An 18583-nucleotide genomic window follows, 5' to 3' on the forward strand; every position below is an offset into this window, starting at 1 on the left:
CTTTTCCGACTTTAGTCCTGCCAGTGGGTCTGTGCAAACTTCTATTACACTGTTATATTATTGTAAATGTGTGTCTGACTTTCATACTGGACTTTGCTTTCTTTGAATTCAATGATCATTTATCCATCTCTGAATCCTCTTTGCTTAGCCTACACCAGTGGTCGGCAAACTCATTAGTCAACAGAGCCAAATACCAACAGTACAATGATTGAAATTTCTTTTGAGAGCCAAATTTTTTAAACTTAAACTATATAGGTAGGTACATTGTTATTAACTTAATTAGGGTGCTACTCCTAAGCTGGCCTTTGCTAAAAACGTCCTCAATCTATTTGTATACTTGTTTCAGATAGAAGAGTGTGGATGGGAGAGTTGGAAGGGTCGACCTCAGTGAACGTACCTCAAAACAATGTACCTCCCTGCGCTGCGTATCCCGCGGCCCGCCTGTGCCACGTCTCCTGTCGCCCGACTGACCGACACCCCCCACGTCTTCTAACGCCGCTTCTTCAAAATACACTCCCCCAGGCCGAAAACCGACTTCTGCGCATGGGCCACGAAGTTTCAATTGCACTGTACGTGAGTGCCTGCATGTGGTACTTTGTGGAAGAGCCACACTCAAGGGGCCAAAGAGCTGTATGTGGCTCGCGAGCCGTGGTTTGCTGACCACTGGCTTACACCTACCACATCATAATAATCATTATGTATTGTTTGCTATCTTCTATGCCTTATAATGGGGGCTTGATGGACATCTCGCTTAAGTATCAATGAACCCAGTCGTAGTAACCATGTTTTTGTCCACATTTACAAGTGAAAAACGTGGTTCTGAGAGAGGTCAAGTGCCTTGTCCATACAACACAGTTAGCAAATGGTGTAGCACAAATTCAAACCCAAGTGTGACTCCAAAAGCGATGATCATCTTGTTACTTGCATTGCCTCTCAACATATGCTAAGTAGCTTGTCAGGTGTTTTGGATACATCATTTTTTTACTTAGCCTTCAATCTTGAAAGTTAAATATTATTTCTGTTATTTTACAGAAGAGGGAACTGAGACTTAGAAAAATACACAGGGAAGGTGCTCAGTAAATGTTGGCAGACGGAATGAATCTAATATTTACAGAATAGATTTGGGAGGCAGCCAAAGATTATGGGGAGGAACCACATGTGGATTTAAATCCTGGCTGAGCCTGTTACCAACAGCTTAGTACCTAGCAATTGCATAAATTTTTTAAGTCCTAGAGTCTCTATCAGTATAATTTCTTCAAATTATATAATCACCTGCATTATTAATTTCAAAATGAAAAAAATATACCACTGATACTATTTCTATAATCACCAAGATTCCTTTGTTTATAAGGATTTTCTAGATTATTTATTATATAAATTTTGAGTGGTATCTCTGATACTAAAAAAGTCCCCCAGATTTACTCTAAAAGTCATGTGAAAACATCTTCCCTTGAAAAGATTCTGCATTTTCTTTGAAGCAATAAGGATGCATGGGAGCATCATAATAAGGTTATGATGGCCTAGTTGTGCTTAAATTCTCAGTGGATTCACAGTAAGCAAAAGTTTACTCGTGCAAAATCCTCCACAGCCGATGACTGTTCAAGGGAGCTGACCTTTGTGTGTTATCAAGATTTCAGGCTGTTTTGATCTTCTGTAGATCCTTCTGTTTGATACAGAGAGTCTCAGACTGGCAATTCAATGCTTTGTTTGGGGGCGGGGGTATAGGAAGTAATACATCATTTCAGATCACACTTCATTGGGCAATCCCGGTCATATGATTAAGTCTACCCTCAAAGTTAGGAAAATAAAATATTCTAAAAGGAGGAGATTGAAAATTTGATGAATGGTATTCATGTCTACTCTAAAGTGAAAGAAATAATATATTTTTTGTAAAGTTCTACACTGAATAGGTGTTAAGGAAAAGCTGAATGGGCTTCTGCTTGAGTGAAACATCAAGGATGCTACTGAAAAGCCAAGGCCTGGAGAAATTAAAAGAGGAAAATAAGCAGTTAGGTTAAGTGTATTTCTCTTACATTCTTGAAATAAGGATGAAATTTTTTCTAGTTTTATCTTCATCTTATGAAAGAGGACAATGAGAAGGAAACTGAATAATTTTATTGTAGGGGCCTCTCAGAATTCTGAAAAAGAATGACAGCGAAACTGTCACAATTTTAGAAATATCCGTACGTGCTTTATTCTAGATATCTCCAAGTCTTAACAGTGTTTGGGAAAAAAGCTATTCTTTGGAATAATGCAGGTCAGATAAAAGTGCTTCAGGTTTGTGGGCTGAGTTGCCATTAGCTCTGCTTTTGTAGCCCTCTAATTCCATTTTCATGGTGATCTTTTGAGGTTGGCAAACAATTGTCCTCCTCCTTGTTTCACAGATGAGGGGACTGAAATCCAAAGAGGTCAAAGGTACATTTATGGCTAAAACTATGAAATAGCTGCGTTGAGAACCAAAGTCAACATCCCGACCTGCACCCAGTCCTCCGTTCACTGCCAATGCCATCCATAGCCTTCCCCCTTTCCCGCAGCTTCTCTTTTCTCGGTTTCAGTTTCCAAGGCTTCAACCACCCGAGGTCAATCACAGTCCGAGATATTAAGTGAATTATTCCAGAAATTAACAGTTCGTAAGTTTTAAATTGCACACGGACCTGAGTGGCATGATGAAATCTCACACCCTCTGGCTCTGTCCTCATAAATCATTCCTTTGTCCAGTATATCCATGCTGCCATACCTACACCACCCACCCTGTAGTCACATAACAGCTGCGGTGGGTATCAGATTGACTGTAGCGTATGGCAGTGTTTGTGTTCAAGGTGCCTTCCTCTTACTGAACAGTCCCAAAGCACAAGAGTAGTGAAACTGGCGGTTCAGGTGTGCCAAAGAGAAGCCGCAAAGTGCTTCCTTTAAGTGAAAAGGTGAACGTTCTTACCTAGGGGCAATGTGTTGTGCCAGAAAACATTGAATCTTACGAAGACTTCAGCAAGGGATTCCCAGAAACAAGGGGCACCAAGCCATGTACTGCAAGTAAGGGATGGTGACACAGATAGAAGGAATAGTTTTGAATTAAAAAAATATAAAAATTACTGGGGAAAGAGAGGGACTGCCTTCACATAACTTTTGTTACAGCATATTATAATTGTTCTAATATTATTAATCATTCCTGTTCATTTCTTACTGGGTCTAATTTATAAATGAAACTCTGTCTTCGGTATGTGTGTATAGAAAAAACATAGTGCTGCGTCTATAAGGTTTGGTGCTTTCTGTGGTTTCAGGCATCCGTGGTAGGTCTTGAAATGTATCCTTGGAGGATAAGGGAGGACTACTGTAACCACATAATTGAAATGATCTAAGCCCATTTGCTGAGAGCACTACCATAGAATTAAGTCCTCCTTAAATAACCTACAACATGAATTTTTGTTGAGATAATTTCAATTTACTTATGCTTGCACACAAACTGTATATCAAGTCGGAAGACTACTGTGCAAGACAAGTTGAAATCAATTCAAGTAATGTTTCACAAATACGAATCAATCCATGAGTAGATCAGAGATTAATAAAATATAACAAGCTTACGACCCGGGATTCATGCTGACTTTCAGCTCAGCGGAAATGGGTAGGAGTTTCAAACCTGACATTGGCTTTTACTTCTTGAACCAGAAAGCTGCCACCTACTTGGATTAGCTCTGTGTCAGTTCACATAGCCGTCCATGCTCTGACAACATGTCGCTTGGGGTTGGGAACACTTCAAAAGACTTCACGTGAAACTGATGGGTTTAAGATGGATAGACACTGAAATCATCTGACATAAATCAGGGGGAAATGCCTTTGGATTAATTAGTCTGAGAAGCAATGCTGACAAAAATAAATAAGCCCCCTAGTCAGTTTTTGTCAAATTGGTTATCATTCATTCTGAGAGCCAGAGGACTCGTCTCTTTATACTGTTTGAACATTATAACAATCTCTATTTACTAAATGGGGAAAAACATAATTAATTCCTAAGTGCTGCTTCTCATCTTCATGGCATTTTCACCCAGCTCCTAGCAGAATTGCCTCTGCAAAAGAGGTACATTGTTTGGCAGTGGTTCTGTTTATGAATGTGCAGATCCCTCCTTTGGGAGGTGGTAATGATGATTACACTTAGTTGAAAGACAAACTAGGCAGCACACACAAATGACAGAGCTGGGGGAGCATCAGCAAAAAATAATCCTCTTGTAGATAAAGTAGTATTGGAGACATTGCTTTGATTATGGGTATGCCAAGTTGTCAGTTTGGGGTCCAATTTGATCATTTAACTTAATCTGATTTAAAAAGGTAGTTGCCATGATAGCTTGTTATTTGTTATTAGAGTAGAAAAGGAAGAAGAATATGAATCAAGCTCATTCAGACACAGGTGAAGTTTACATTTTGTCAGGCAAATGTCATTGTTTTGCAAACGAAAAGCATAGTAGTCTACAGTAAGTCAGACATGGGCATGTTTGGTTCACATCAAGGAGTTCTCTCTTTAAGGAAAACAAATGGAGAACAAAAAAGGAACTAACTTTTGAAGGGCTCTAGGTAATGAGCACTTTACATAATCATCACATAATTTTCACAATGACCCTGAAAGGTGGGCACCATTATCTCCCCTTTATACCTGAAGAAATCAAGTTCCATAAGTACCAATCACTTGCCAAAGGTCACACACATAATCATCAATTGAGTTTATTGAATTCCTAGTCTGGATGGCTCCAAAGCTCTTCCTCTGTCCTTTATACTATGCAGCCTTTATAGTCTTATAGTGTTTTATAAAGAGACTTGGGGCTATTTAAATGAAGGTGCTTATATTTCTTATTATAAACCATACTAGAGGCCCGATGCATGAAATTCGTGCAAGAGTAGGCCTTCCTTCCACTGGCTGCCAGCACCGGCTTCCCTCTGGCACCTGGGACTGGGGTTTCCCTCGCAGCCCCGGCTTTGTCGGGAAGGCATCTGGTCTAATTAGCATATTGCGCTTTTATTATTATAGATACTGCCCTGGCTGGTGTGCTAGGTGGTTAGAGCATCGGCCTCCAAAACAAAGGGTCTTAGGTTTGATTTCGGTCAAGGGCATGTACCTAGGTTGCGGGTTTGATCCCTGACACCGATTATTAATGTTTCTCTCTCTCTCTTCCTCCCCCTCTCCTCTCCCTTCCACTCTCTCTAAATATCAATGGAAAAAAATTTTAGCTTTAAAAGAAACACTTTTCAGAACACCAGTGCTCCATTATTATCTGCTAATTGAAGACAACAAACCCCAGACATCTTCAAAGTCACTCTTCTAACAGGCATGCTTGCCCCAAGGAAAATGTGCAAACACTGGAAAATGCAGTTCTTGAGTTTACCTGTAGATGGCATCCACCCCAAGGCTGTCCGTGATTTGTATGAGGATCCGCTTTAAATCCACAAGCACTGTCATAAACTCTTTTCTACTGGCTGGAAAATCTGTGCCATGTATGGTAAATGAGTCTTCTTTGAGTGGCAATGCATGAATATAGTCTTCAGATGGTCGCAGTTCCACCTCCTCTTGGGCTGTGCTGATTCTCAAGTCTTTTCCCTAAAGGGAAAAAGAAAGTCTTAAAGAGTAAAACTGAAAAGGGTACAAAGGGTCTGCATTTGACTTCTCCACTTTGTGGATTATCCTCGGTAGGTTTTTAATTTCAGGTTGGCTTTCCCTGTCATTCAGCATATCTCTTGTATATATGAAAGGCAGAGAAGGCAATTTAAATAATAGCCCGAACCAGATGCATTGCAAAGTATAAGCTTCTTGGTTATGCATGACCTTGCTCCCACACCCCAATAACTAAAGCAATAGACACCTGGACACTCACACATGTATGTGATTACAAATCCTTTGTGTTTACACCAGTGCATAAGAATTGTATATTTCAAATATATTATTTTATGGTGAATGTGGGTTGTATATGAAAATAGGGGGAAAAAAACTTCAAATAGTGTATTAAACTATTGTTTTCAAGGGCATTTCTACATTGAAAAAAGCAAACAAATAAGAAAAAACCCTGCATTCTCATATTCACAATAGGGTCATGGCATCATAATAGTAGGGAGTATATTGACTGAGCTATGACATTTAGATTATCTTTCTTACCTTAGTTCATTCATATTCATGACATATAATTTCTCACCATTTTACATTTATAGAACCCTTTTATCTCCAAGGTATTCCAAAGTATACTTCTAGTTTCATAGACACACACACACACACACACACACACACACACACACAAAGAACAACAGAGCCCGGGGCTAAATCAACCTTGACCCATTCAGGATCATAAATGTGCATGCAAGTGTGTGCCTTTGACTATTTGTGAGTGTTGGAGGGAGGGGTATGAGAGAGGGCAGGAGAAGGCCTTCAAGCTTCCGACATTTTAGAATTGCCTATGGCCCTCCGAATCCTGAAAGCAGCTTCTCCCGTATCTTTCTTACCTAAAATAGGAATTTCGAAGTAAAAATTTAATAACACCTAAATAAACAAGTTTTCTTTTTCATTTGCTTCTGCCTCATAAAGTAAAACAGATTCTACTTGGAAGCAAGGGGAGATGGAAAATACACAAGCATGTAAATCAGCATTTGCCCAAACAGGTTCATCATACTTATTTCCTTGGAAACATGGTCATTATGTTTTTAATTTAAATTTTAGGTCAGGTCTAAAGGTCTCCTTAATCACTAGAACCCAATGAATACACTCAGTCTTCTAGATATGTCTCAGAGTGAAACATGGGGCTGACACAGAAACAAATGTCCAAGATGTAACATTTTTCTATCATACTATATAAATTGATGTTAAAGCAACCAAGTAAGGAATAACCTCAAATTACATCTATAATAATAAAAGTGTAATATGCTAATTAGACTGGACGTCCTTCCAGACGTCCTTCTGGACGAAGCCGCGGCAGTAGGAGCCGAGGTAGAGGCAGCCACCGCGGCAGGTGGGGGCCGAGCCCCTTGCACAAATTCCGTGCATCAGGCCTCTAGTAAGAGCATAAAACAGTTGAACATGAATGACCGTTTCCATACTCTACCTCTAAGATAATCATAAGCTGGAGTACGTGTGCTGTATCTTCATCTTCTTCTTCTTCTTCAAGGTCATATGATATGGTAAATGTCAATTGTCCTCCAGCCACTGTGAGCTATAAGAGAGGAGATGTATAATCATTACAGGACAGGAGATGGGCTGTTATATCATATTTTGCTTATCATTTTAAAATAATTTTATTGTTTTAGAGGGCAGGATTTGGAAGAAGCAGAAATCCCGAGAGTGCAGAGTAAGAATGACAGACATTTCTTTAGAAGTAACCTTTCTACGAACCTTAGCAATCAAGGGCGAGCCTGACACAAATATCAATTCAGGTATTATTTTCAGTATCGCAGGCTTGCAGAAATACGTTAGGTTCCAAGAAACCAAACACAGCCCCTCCTGTCAGTTTCCGAGTCTATAGCTTGAGCTTTACAATTTCCAAACAGAAAAGGATCTTTGTCAAAATGGGGAGATGTCTAGCCACCCCAGGGGGTCACTCGCTTTCTGTGGGTCTAAATGCTTTCAACAAAGACATCACTCCGCTGGACAGGCACTTTACATAGACTATAAGCTAAGGTGAGAAATTCTGTTGGTCAAAGGAAAATAAAAGAGTAGCATCAAATTTTATAGTATGATAAAATTTCTTCAAAACTCCCAAAGAAAATACATTTTCCTATGTAACATCAAATACACTTAGTTTCAATGAATGTCATCCCTTTTCATAAAACAAACTACTTTTCTTCCAATATGCCTGCTAAGCCCCATGCACTGTACATTTGACGTTTACATCTCCTGACATTGACAGTAACCTTGGAAACTCAAACGTTTTCAACATTATAGATTTATGTCCCAATATCCTTCCCAAACTCAATCCCTAGCTCCTACTAGGTATTTTATCAATTTAGAAAATTCTAGAGAGTTCAGTCCTCTTTGAAATATATAAAGTGTCTTTCTTCCCCCCTGCCTTTCTAGACTCCTCGCATGGAGAAAATATCTGGCTGATTTTGAACAAGCGTGCTATGTGGTATTGTGGATGCTTAGCTTAATAGAACCAAAAACCTTTTACATAGATTCACCCCTCATTACTCACAATAATGCCAAGTGCTCTAGTCCAGGCAGATATTTATTGTTTTATATGTGAGGAGACATTAGAGGAATGCTATTTCTCAGTGGCGCTGGGGACTAAAAGTTTTCTGAATTTTAGTTCCTTACAGAGCTCCGTGTAATGAGCTCTTAGAGACATTGCAGAGCTTCAATTTAAAAACCTTGCTTCATCAGCCACAGTGAGCTCTGTGGGATTCCCCACGGAACAACTTTGAGAGGAACCAGGTTCCTCCTCCTCCATCCAGTACATCACGGGAAGGGCTTTGTGATCAGGCTCTGCTCTGAGAGGCCACAGAGAGCCAAGGCTGCAGAGCTGGGTCTCTGCTCGTCAGCATGGAGGAGACAGCGGAATACAAATCATCAGCTTTGCTTTATGAATAACTTTATTTACAGTGCTGGAGTGGAATTTTTTAAAAGGACTCCAGCATTTGCATTGACTCTGTCACTCAAGCTCCAATGTTGATTCCTTATAAATGATCTTGCTTTCCTATCATGTGGATCAATAATAATATAAAGCATGAACTAAGGGTAAGATTAATTCAATCTCTTCTCCTGAGGACTTAGAATAATAATAGTAATAAGAATTAAAAATTGCCTTTTCACTCATATTTCATAAAGCATTCCCCCCAATTCTTTTATGCATCTTTGATGCTCATACTAGAAGCAGTTTTTGTATCATCTAACAATTTTCATGATTGAATTCATTTTTCTCCCACCTAAATTACTAGAATGGGGAAAACAGACAATTTTTTGAAAGATGCACACCATTCCCAGACTTTTTTTCTTAAGCCACAAGTATGCATTTCTATATTAGAATCATTATCTTTTTTATTCACCTTAGAGGCAAATATTTATGTACACCTCTATATAACTATTTAGTCAAATACTCATTTAAGCAATTAAAAAAATAATTGCTTAAGATACCATCCTGAAATTTAGAGGTTGCATCCCTAGAAATAATTACTTACTCTCTGTTAAATTCCTTTGCCTCTATTTTCCCTTTAACTCCATAATTTCTTCATAGGCAATAAAATCAAGCATTTTGGGGGGTGTTTTTTTCAGCTAATACGTCTTCCCCAATGAGTATACATCATTGTATGAAATCCTTTGTAACAAGTCAGTTATAAGACAATACCTCTTTTCTGAGGGATAGTGATTTTTTTTGGTGGGGGGAGGGAGGAGACAAACAGCTTTGAGAATATTCAGTGTCAACTGTCCCTTTGTTTAGTTCTGGATGAAGAATCCTCTGCCTCTCCTTCTCCATGGACCTCTGACTCCATCTCCCAAATGCCACCTTTGCTGGCCTCCATGTCCTTGCCTCCCCCTGTAGGTATTGCCTGTGGTTATGTATTAGTTTCACTGTCAAACTCTGTGATATGGGGCATTACACTCATTTTCTTCATTCCCACCCATTCACCTTTTCTTATTTTATCTACTGCAACCTGTCTTTCATGCCTAGAACTCCATTAAAATGCTCATTGAAAGGTCATTTATTAACTCTATCTAGCAACCACTAATGGGCCTTTCGTTCAGTTTTATTCTTAATCTTTATGTGACATGTTCTTAAGATTCCTGGCTCCTTTGTCTTCTGCATTAAACTATCCTGAGACTCCTTCCTCACCCTGATTATACCCCCATTTCATTTATAAACACATTTTCTTTCTTATTCTATATTCATTGTACAGATGTCTCTAATACTCTTGCTTCCTTTTAGCTATCCTTTCTTATTGACTCTTTTATTCCTCTCATCGATTAAACTGTATCTACACGTGGTTCCTCAATCTACTATATGTTCCATCTTTTGCTGTGTCCCTATATTAGTTCGCTTATTCTTCCATAACAAGTACCAGAGACTGGTGGCTTAAGTAATAGGAATCAGAGATCAAGGTATCAGCAGGGTAGGTTTCTTTTGAGGCCTCTCACATTGGCATAGAAATGGAAGTCTTGACCCTGTGTCCTCAAATGCTCTTCCTCTGTATTTGTCTGTGTGGTAATTTCCCCTTCTTATAAGGACACCAGAATGTTGAATTAGGAGCTTCCTAATTACCTCATTTTAATGTAATTACCTCTTTAAAGAACCTTTCTCCAAATGCTGTCACATTCTGAGATTCTGGGGGCTAGGACTTCAACATATAAATTTATGAATGATACAATTCAGCCTTTAACAGTTCTATATTGAGTGATTGTTCAATAATGTCTCAAACACTCAGCGTACTCAAAGCTAATCTCATTATCTGGATCTTCCTAGGAAACAAACTTGATTATTTTCCCCAACTTCCATGATCTGATCAAGCCAATTGCTTTATTTCTCTATTTCGAATTGGAAACCATAGGTGCAATACAATATTATCTTCACTTTGTTATTTATATCAGATTACTTCCTCAATCCTATTCTCTTGAAATGCTTCTTATCGAACTTTCTATTTCCTTTTGCCACATCACATTTACTAGGCCCCCATCAAGCTTTGGACTCAATTCTCTGACTTCAGTCTTCTTGTTGAGGAATGTTTTATTATTATTATTACTTCTGTTTTTATACTTACCTAATGAAGAACCTCCAGTAGCCTGGGACCTATAATATAATTCAACTTCCTGTGCAGTGTAAATACCCTCTATGACCTATGCAGCCCCTTGTTCACAACAGTGAACTCACCAAGGCACTGTGGGATACTGTAAATGTTCAAAGGAAATACAGCAGAACTCTGTTAGACACTACACAAACAACTAGTCAAGTTAGTTCCTAATTTTAACATTAGATAATGCTATATTCCTTTTAAGAATGTTCTCAGAATTTTGAGCTGTTTTTTTTATTATGGAATGATAATAAACTAATTATCATTCCCATAGCATTCCGATTATTCAATATATTTTTATTTTTTCAGAGAGAAAGAAAAGAGAGAAAGAGAGATATAGAAACATCAATAATGAGAGATAATCATTGATCAGCTGCCTCCTGTACGCCCCCTATTGGGGATCGAGTTGGCAAGCCAGGAATGTACCCTTGACCCGAATCAAAATTGGGACCCTTCAATCCACAGACTGGTGCTCTATCCACTAAACCAAACCAGCTAGGGTTAGCATTTTGACTATTTAAATGCTGTTCTTTAACCAGCCGATGTCCCTCTGGTCAGAAATTGAGGGAGAAAAAAAGGTTTTCTAGTAATACAGTAATATTCCCAAAGTCTACTGAGGAGTTAGTGGCAACCATAACAGATAAGAGAGCTACGTTTGGTAGAGCTCTGTATAAACCAACTTAGCCATTAACATTGAAGAAGTCTAACAATATAGCACATGATAGTAGTGTATGTGCAGTACATATAACTTTAATTTCCCACAATTTTGGACTTTGTAGACTCAGTTTATTAATATTATCAGTGAGACTTTCAAATTCCTCCCTTTGGGGGACAACATTGATTACTGTAGTTTTACAGAGCACTGCATGTACAGCCAATAGAACATTTCATTTTCTCCTGCTATTTTGAAACTAAACTGTCGTTCTATTGGCTAGAGAAATATGGTCTTCCCCAAGTAAAAGAGTGGAATTCCAGGTCCCTTTAAGGCAATCCTTACATTTACTGGATAGATTAGACTATATTTACCAGAGATGAAAGTTGTATTCCTTTTCAATACAAAGAGAAAGTGCATTTAATGAGAATAGTTCATTCTAAAGGGTCCCCAAGGACCCAGCCTTCTACGTTTCTCCTTACATCAAGCAAAATTCTTTTCAGAGAGATTCATATATCAAATTGAGAAGACACTGCAGGGAAAGTAGCAGCACCCATTCATTCCTGCAGATGGTTCAGAGCTAAGCCGTTCACTATTCCAATCCTCAATTTACTCCATTAAGAAAAGAGCAATACAAGTAGCTGTTTCCCATGAGTACCTGTTTAATTCTACCTTCAGGGGAAAGAAACAGCTTGTTTGCACGTAACATTATAGTTACTGTGCAATATATCACCTAATGTCACACGTAATAATGTAGTGTGCATGTGGCACATTGCATTAAAGATTCAATGAGGCAGAAAAGTTTTCCCTCATGATTGGAAAAGGCAAAAGGTAATTCATAAAACCAAGCTTTATAAAAGTACTTAGAATTAGGCTATTTGTGCTCTAGCCTCTCTCTTTTTTTCCTGCCAATCTCAAGAAACATGAATTGAAGGGGAAGGATGAGTGATCAATGGAGGACAATATATCTGGGGGGGAAATCTTTTTTATAAAAAAAAAAAGCCTGGAATATTTGGTTCTCTGATGTCAGGACATCATCACTCTTACTGCGCCAAATGGGGTGTAAAACCTCATATTTGCTTTTGCTTACCAGAGTAAATATTTCAGGGGGAATATACTAAAATCAAATGAGAAAAAGGCTATGTAATATTGAGCCAGATAAATGAAACGTATCTGTCAATTTCAATTTAGCATCACAAACAGAGCAAGTGATTCCCTTCTTTAGATTCCAAAGCCCCAGAGCCTTAAACTCTGAAAAGATGTCCCTCCCACATAAGTGTTTATTAATGCATCTATTCATGGAGCTCTCTTTTAACATAGAAACAGCATTCCATTTCAGGTCATACTTTCCTATACATTTATAACACTGAAATAAGAGCACATTTCTCTTCTTTCAAAGCTTGATAACTATTTGAATAGAACAGATGCAAGGAGATGTTGAATTAGTGAATAGGCAGAATTTACATGGGAGGTCTTAAAGTTCTATCACTTTTTTAAAAAAATATATTTTATTGATTTTTTTACAGAGAGGAAGGGAGAGAGATAGAGAGTTAGAAACATCGATGAGAGAGAAACATCGATCAGCTGCCTCCTGCACATCTCTTACTGGGGATATGCCCGCAACCCAGGTACATGCCCTCGACCGGAATCGAACCTGGGACCTTTCGGTCCGCAGGCCGACGCTCTATCCAATGAGCCAAACCGATTTCGGCTCTATCACTTTTAATGCATAGAAAATGGGCTGGGAGTTGTAGGTGTCAAACAGACAATGCATTCTAGAAATGTTGATTTGGAAGGTGAGCGATTCCTTATAGTACAGGGATACAAAGACAATTTTGAAGAACTCAACTGCTTGCCTGCCTTCATTTCTCCCTTTCTTCTTTTTTTCCTCTCTGCCTGCTTTTCCTGTTTTCTTTCCTTCCTTTTACTCACTTTTTTTCTTCCTCTATTTCCTCCTCCTCCTCTATCTTTTCCTCCTCCTTCTTTTCTTTCTTTTTGGTATTCTAAGTAGAGTTTTGACAGTATTTACTTTGCAATAATAACAATGTCCTTTTCACAATGCAACTATTAGAACTAAGTTGAGGAAAGGGCTATCTTCGGGATTTTTTTTCCCTTTTAGATTTGGCCACGTCTAATCTGACATGGTTATATTGCATTCTTTTGTATTTTGTATCATCTGAATTTCATAAGTATCCAAAGTAGTGATGAAAATTATGAATGTGACGGGGCCAAGGCCAGAGTTTTGTGGCAGCCAGTCTTTGGGTGTAACACTAACTGACCAATCAGTGTCCTTGCAGCCTGTTCCTCCTGCTGATGAAATTTCTCCATCTTATTTATTCTTCCTAACTTTCACCATGACTTTTCAAATCCTCACAACCGACCTTCTAGCCAATATTTATATGTAATGATTCTTACTGAAAGTGCCAAGAGATACCCTTTAGAGTGTTTTGATTGGCAGAACGAAAACAAAAGTCATTGTGAGAGACATATCTAGGGGAATTGAGAAGTCAACATGAGTTACCAACATACATTTTTGTTTAAATCAATTATTTATTCTCTTGACTCACACCAACCTAAAACTTCGGCATAAGTTTTCTATCTCCAATTATACTCTCCCCATGGTCAGTTATGGTTCAAAGCAAATGGAATTACAAGGGTTTGATCAGATAAGAATGTTTCCGGCCCTGACCGGTTTGGCTCAGCAGAGGGAGCATCGGCCTGGCCTGTGGACTGAGGAGTCCCGGGTTAGATCCTGGTCAAGGGCGTGTGCCTTGGTTGCGGGCACATCCCCGGTGGGGGGTGTGCAGGAGGCAGCTGATCGATGTTTCTCTCTCATAGATGCTTCTAGCTCTCTATCCTTTCTCTTCCTCTCTCTAAAAATTCAATGGAATATATTTTTTAAAAAATTATTTTAAAAAAAAGGAGAATGTTTCCGGTTGCAACAGAAAATCAGACAGTGAGAACTTCTCACCAATAAGTGGTCCAGAGGTAGACAGATTAAATTTTAAGATACAACAAAAGAATTATTTTTTTCCTATTTCATGTATTTTTTACAAACACTAAGATCCTTCTGGGGCACTTAAGTATATAAACACCCCATGGATAGATTTGCTAAAAAGAAGATGATAAAGTGCTTAAAAGTACAACATTCCATACAATAAGTTAGTGTTTAGTGTTTCGTTGTGGGTCTTCTGACTTAGAGAACTGTGTGCTACTCTGACTTGCATGATCAAGTATTGAGTTGAAATCGTACAGTCGCACTCAGCCAGTAAGGCTCAGTAGTTGAGTGTTGAACTAGAACCAGGAAGTCACGGTTCAATTACTGGTCAGGGCACATGCCTGGTTGCAGGCTCAATCTCCAGTAGGGGGCATACAGGAGGCAGCCGATCAGTGATTGTCTCTCATCATTGATTCTATTTCTCCCTCCTTCTCCCTTCCTCTCTCTGAAATCAATTAAAAATAACATAAAAAAAACCCCACACAGTACAATCTCAACAGATGTGAGTAAATGGTAGCAGCCAAATTCTCAGAACTGCTATTTGTTATCAAGCCCAGACTCAAAAACAGGGTCCTTGCAACAGCTGTTCCTCTTCTGTTTACTAACTTATGTTTAGATAGAACATTCCATTACTACGTTTGCTGAGGGTTGTATTGATTTATGTGCAAATATTCAGCACAAATAACACATGTATACTTAATTAAACAATGATCTAATCAAATCATAAATTATGATTTTATATATGCATATGTTTCTTATCAACCAGAGCTTAAAATTGTTTAAGTTCTCTGCCAATAATAAAAGAAAACTGCATGTTCATGATATGTCATATTGATGATTAAAATAACAGGACACATTTTAATCCAAGTTCCATTAAGTTAAAGAGAAACAGACTTAACTATTTTCTCATTAATGACAAGTGAATAAAAACAAAATATATTATCCTTGTGAGAAATTTATGAGGACCCTGTAAAAAGAGATACCAGCATTGTTATTTTCTATTTGAATGAGAATTTTAACCTTTCTCTTACTGCTTAATTATTTTGCCTTAGAAAGATATTCATTACTTGGGGTAGAATGCAGCTAGTGTATAGCCTTTCCTTCTCTTACTGCAAAAAGTAGGAAAAAGAGTGTGAAAAGCAGAGTTCTCTTCTTGCCCGGAGGCAATTCTCAATGTTAATACCCTTAAGGATACTGAATATGACGGGAAGAGCTGTATGTTTAAATGAGTCAGTTAATTTCAGGTTTCATTATTTAAATAAAGGATAATTTGAAATAGCAGTCAACTATTTTCCACAAAAGCAGCAGCCAGAACACCAAACTTGGGATACCATTTTGATTTGATGCTAATGGACCTGCCACTATTCCTTTTTTTCTCTCCTCTCATTCATGAACTCTGCATGTGATTCTTGATTACAGCAGTGGAAGCTGGTTGTGCATTTCAGAAGAAAAAAATTTTTCAGAAGAAAAAATTCCCAAACGTACAATAGAAACTCAGTCTCACCCCAGAAGAGAATCAACAGGCCAATTAATTATTGCATAATGAACAGATAAAGAGTTGTGTTTGTTTTCTGACATGTCTACTAATACAGAAATCACTTATAAAACCCACAAAAGATGAAGCTCATACCTGAAGACTTTCTAGACCTGAATTTGGATTGTGTTTCTGCCTTTAAATGATTTATGTTTTTCAGAGTCTGAGTTAATTTTCACTAAAATGAACTGAATTGCATGCACTGAGGATGAAATGAGAAAATACACATAAAATTCCTCACCTAGTACCTAACTCATAGGATATCTATAATAATAAAAGCATAATATACAAATGGACTGAACGACCGAAGAATGGACGAAGCCATCCAGACGACCTTCTGGACGAAGCCGGGGCTGTGAAGGCCAAGGCCTACTCTTTCATGAATTTCATGCATCGAGCCTCTAGTATTCAATAAATGTGGTACATTATACTGTTTTAATAAGGGTCATTTGCAAACTTAAAATATCATACATGCTTCACACAAAACTAATCATAATGATATTTATTTCAAAATTCTAAATGCAGTTTAAAGTCTTAAGAGTTTCTGGAAGAGATCACAGTGGTGGAAAAATTCACATCTTATTCATGTTTTAATGCTTCCCTGTGGTACTTTGCACAAGCATCTTACAAATAAATAGTACATGTTGCATAAACATCTGCTGAGTGTTAATCAAATTCAACACTATATATTATTTCAATGAATTATAGATGAAGAAGGCATAAAAACCTGGGGCAAATTTGTCCCATCCCTATGAAATACTTTGCGGTTTTATTAAAATGGGTTTTGATTGGCTTTTTCTGTTCTTACTTTAAAAATAGCCCAAAGGAGGTATGTCTAGTTGAGCTTTTCAGTTATTTAAATTTACTATAGGAAATTACTGTACTGCTGACTGGCAAATCACAAATTTGTTTGTTTGAAATTAAGAAACCTTTAGCATTTGGAAATTTAGCTCTGCAGTTAAAAGATAAACTCAATTTCTAAGTCATTTAGACATTTGCACACATAAAGCAACTATATGTCATTACTTTTTGCCAGTTTCTATATGCTAGAATAATTGCGTTGATTCCAGCACCCGCTAATACATATTTTATGACATAAGTACATTTTCAATATGTTCTATTGGCAAATGACATACTCTCTATATTAAGAGGAAACCTAGCACACAGATGAAAGAAAACAATGGTCCCATTGTGATCAGAGCATGACACTATCATTTAAGAGAGTAGTTGACAAAATAGAGTTCATCCATAGAGATGTGATCAGATTGTTGACGGCTGTAAAAGCTGAGCAAGAGGTTTTGGAAAGAACATGGAAATATTTAACTTTAAAAAGAGAAGACTTAGGGAAAACATATTGTTTTCTTCAAGCATCTGAAAGCCTATCTCTATATATATATATAAAAGCCTAAGCGACTGTTACGACTGGTCAATCGAACGACCAGTCAACCGAGCGACCGGTTGACTAGTCTGACTAGTCGCTATGAAGTGCACTGACCATCAGGGGGCAGATGCTCAATGCAGGAGCTGCCCCCTGGTGGTCAGTGCATTCCCACAGCCATCCTCCTGCAGCCAGCCAACCTCCCACGGTCACTCCCCCAGCCGGCTGGCCGGCTTCAATTGGCCCCAATTGCCGGCCTGGCCAAGGGACCCCCACCCATGCACGAATTCATACACTGAGCCTCTAGATATAGAGACTAGGAAGAAAACTTGCCATGTTTGTAGGACAAAAATAGAACCTATATATATGGAAGTGGGAGAGGGGATACCTTTTGATCCTGTGTAAGAATTAACTTCTAATATCTATGAACTAGAGGCCCGATGCATGGATTCATGTACTGGTGGGGTCCCTCAGCCTGGCCTGTACCCTCTCGCAATCTGGGACCCCTCAGGGGATGTCGGACTGCCAGTTTCAGCCCAATGAACTGCAGGAAGATGCAGTTCAAACCCAGAGAGATTAACCCCCAGGCCTTGCGGGGATTGGGCCAAAACTGGCAATCTGACATCCCCCAAGGGATATGGTAGTGCAGGAAGTGGCAGGTGTCCAGGGAGGAGCCCATACCATGACTCTCCCACTCATCCCGGCCCCACTGCACCTGCCACCACTCAGTAGTGCTGCTGTGGAGGCGGGAAAGGCTCCTACTGCTGGAGCTGTGCTCGCCAGCTTGAGCCCTGCATCTGGCGCTCATCGGTCAGCTGAGCAGCATTCCCGCTGTGAGAGCACACTGACCATCAGGGGCCAGCTTCTGAGTTGAGCATCTGCCCCCTAGTGGTCAGTACATGTCATAGCAACTGGTCGACTGGTCGTTCAGTCATTCGGTCACTTAGGTTTTTATATATATGGATGTTGATAATGGAATGAGCTATCTCATAGATGCCCTATATCCCTGAATATATATGACTAGAGGTCCATCTGTCTGAGATGATGGAGAAGGAAGGCTTACATCTGCTGGGAGGATGGATTAGATCTGATATCAATGGGCAATTCCAATTCCATAACGCTAAACTTTGCAGCGAATTTAGTAATAGTTAATTAAATACACTGGGGCCTTGACTTAGGAGTTTAATTTGTTCCGAGACCGAGCTCGTTAAGGAGCTCATTAAGGAGCTCGTTAACTCAAATTACTCTATCAACTCAATGCAAAAAATCCGCCGAGAGACA

The 18583-nt window shown here is 38.8% G+C and overlaps 1 protein-coding gene across 2 annotated transcripts in view; it reads right to left on the reverse strand.

Annotated features, from left to right (window-relative positions):
- Positions 1-18583, reverse strand: part of LAMA2 (laminin subunit alpha 2) — a 478805-nt gene that overhangs the window by 214933 nt on the left and 245289 nt on the right. For both annotated transcript variants that reach the window (XM_081094172.1, XM_081094171.1), the window contains exons 13-14: positions 7068-7175; positions 5367-5578 (exon numbers count right to left, since the gene is read on the reverse strand). In XM_081094172.1, coding sequence (XP_080950298.1) covers positions 5367-5578; positions 7068-7175 — 320 coding nt within the window. The remainder of the gene's footprint in view (positions 1-5366; positions 5579-7067; positions 7176-18583) is intronic.

The sequence above is a fragment of the Myotis nattereri genome (assembly GCF_964212035.1).
Source record: "Myotis nattereri genome assembly, chromosome: 6".
In the NCBI taxonomy this organism is placed as follows: Eukaryota; Metazoa; Chordata; class Mammalia; order Chiroptera; family Vespertilionidae; genus Myotis; species Myotis nattereri.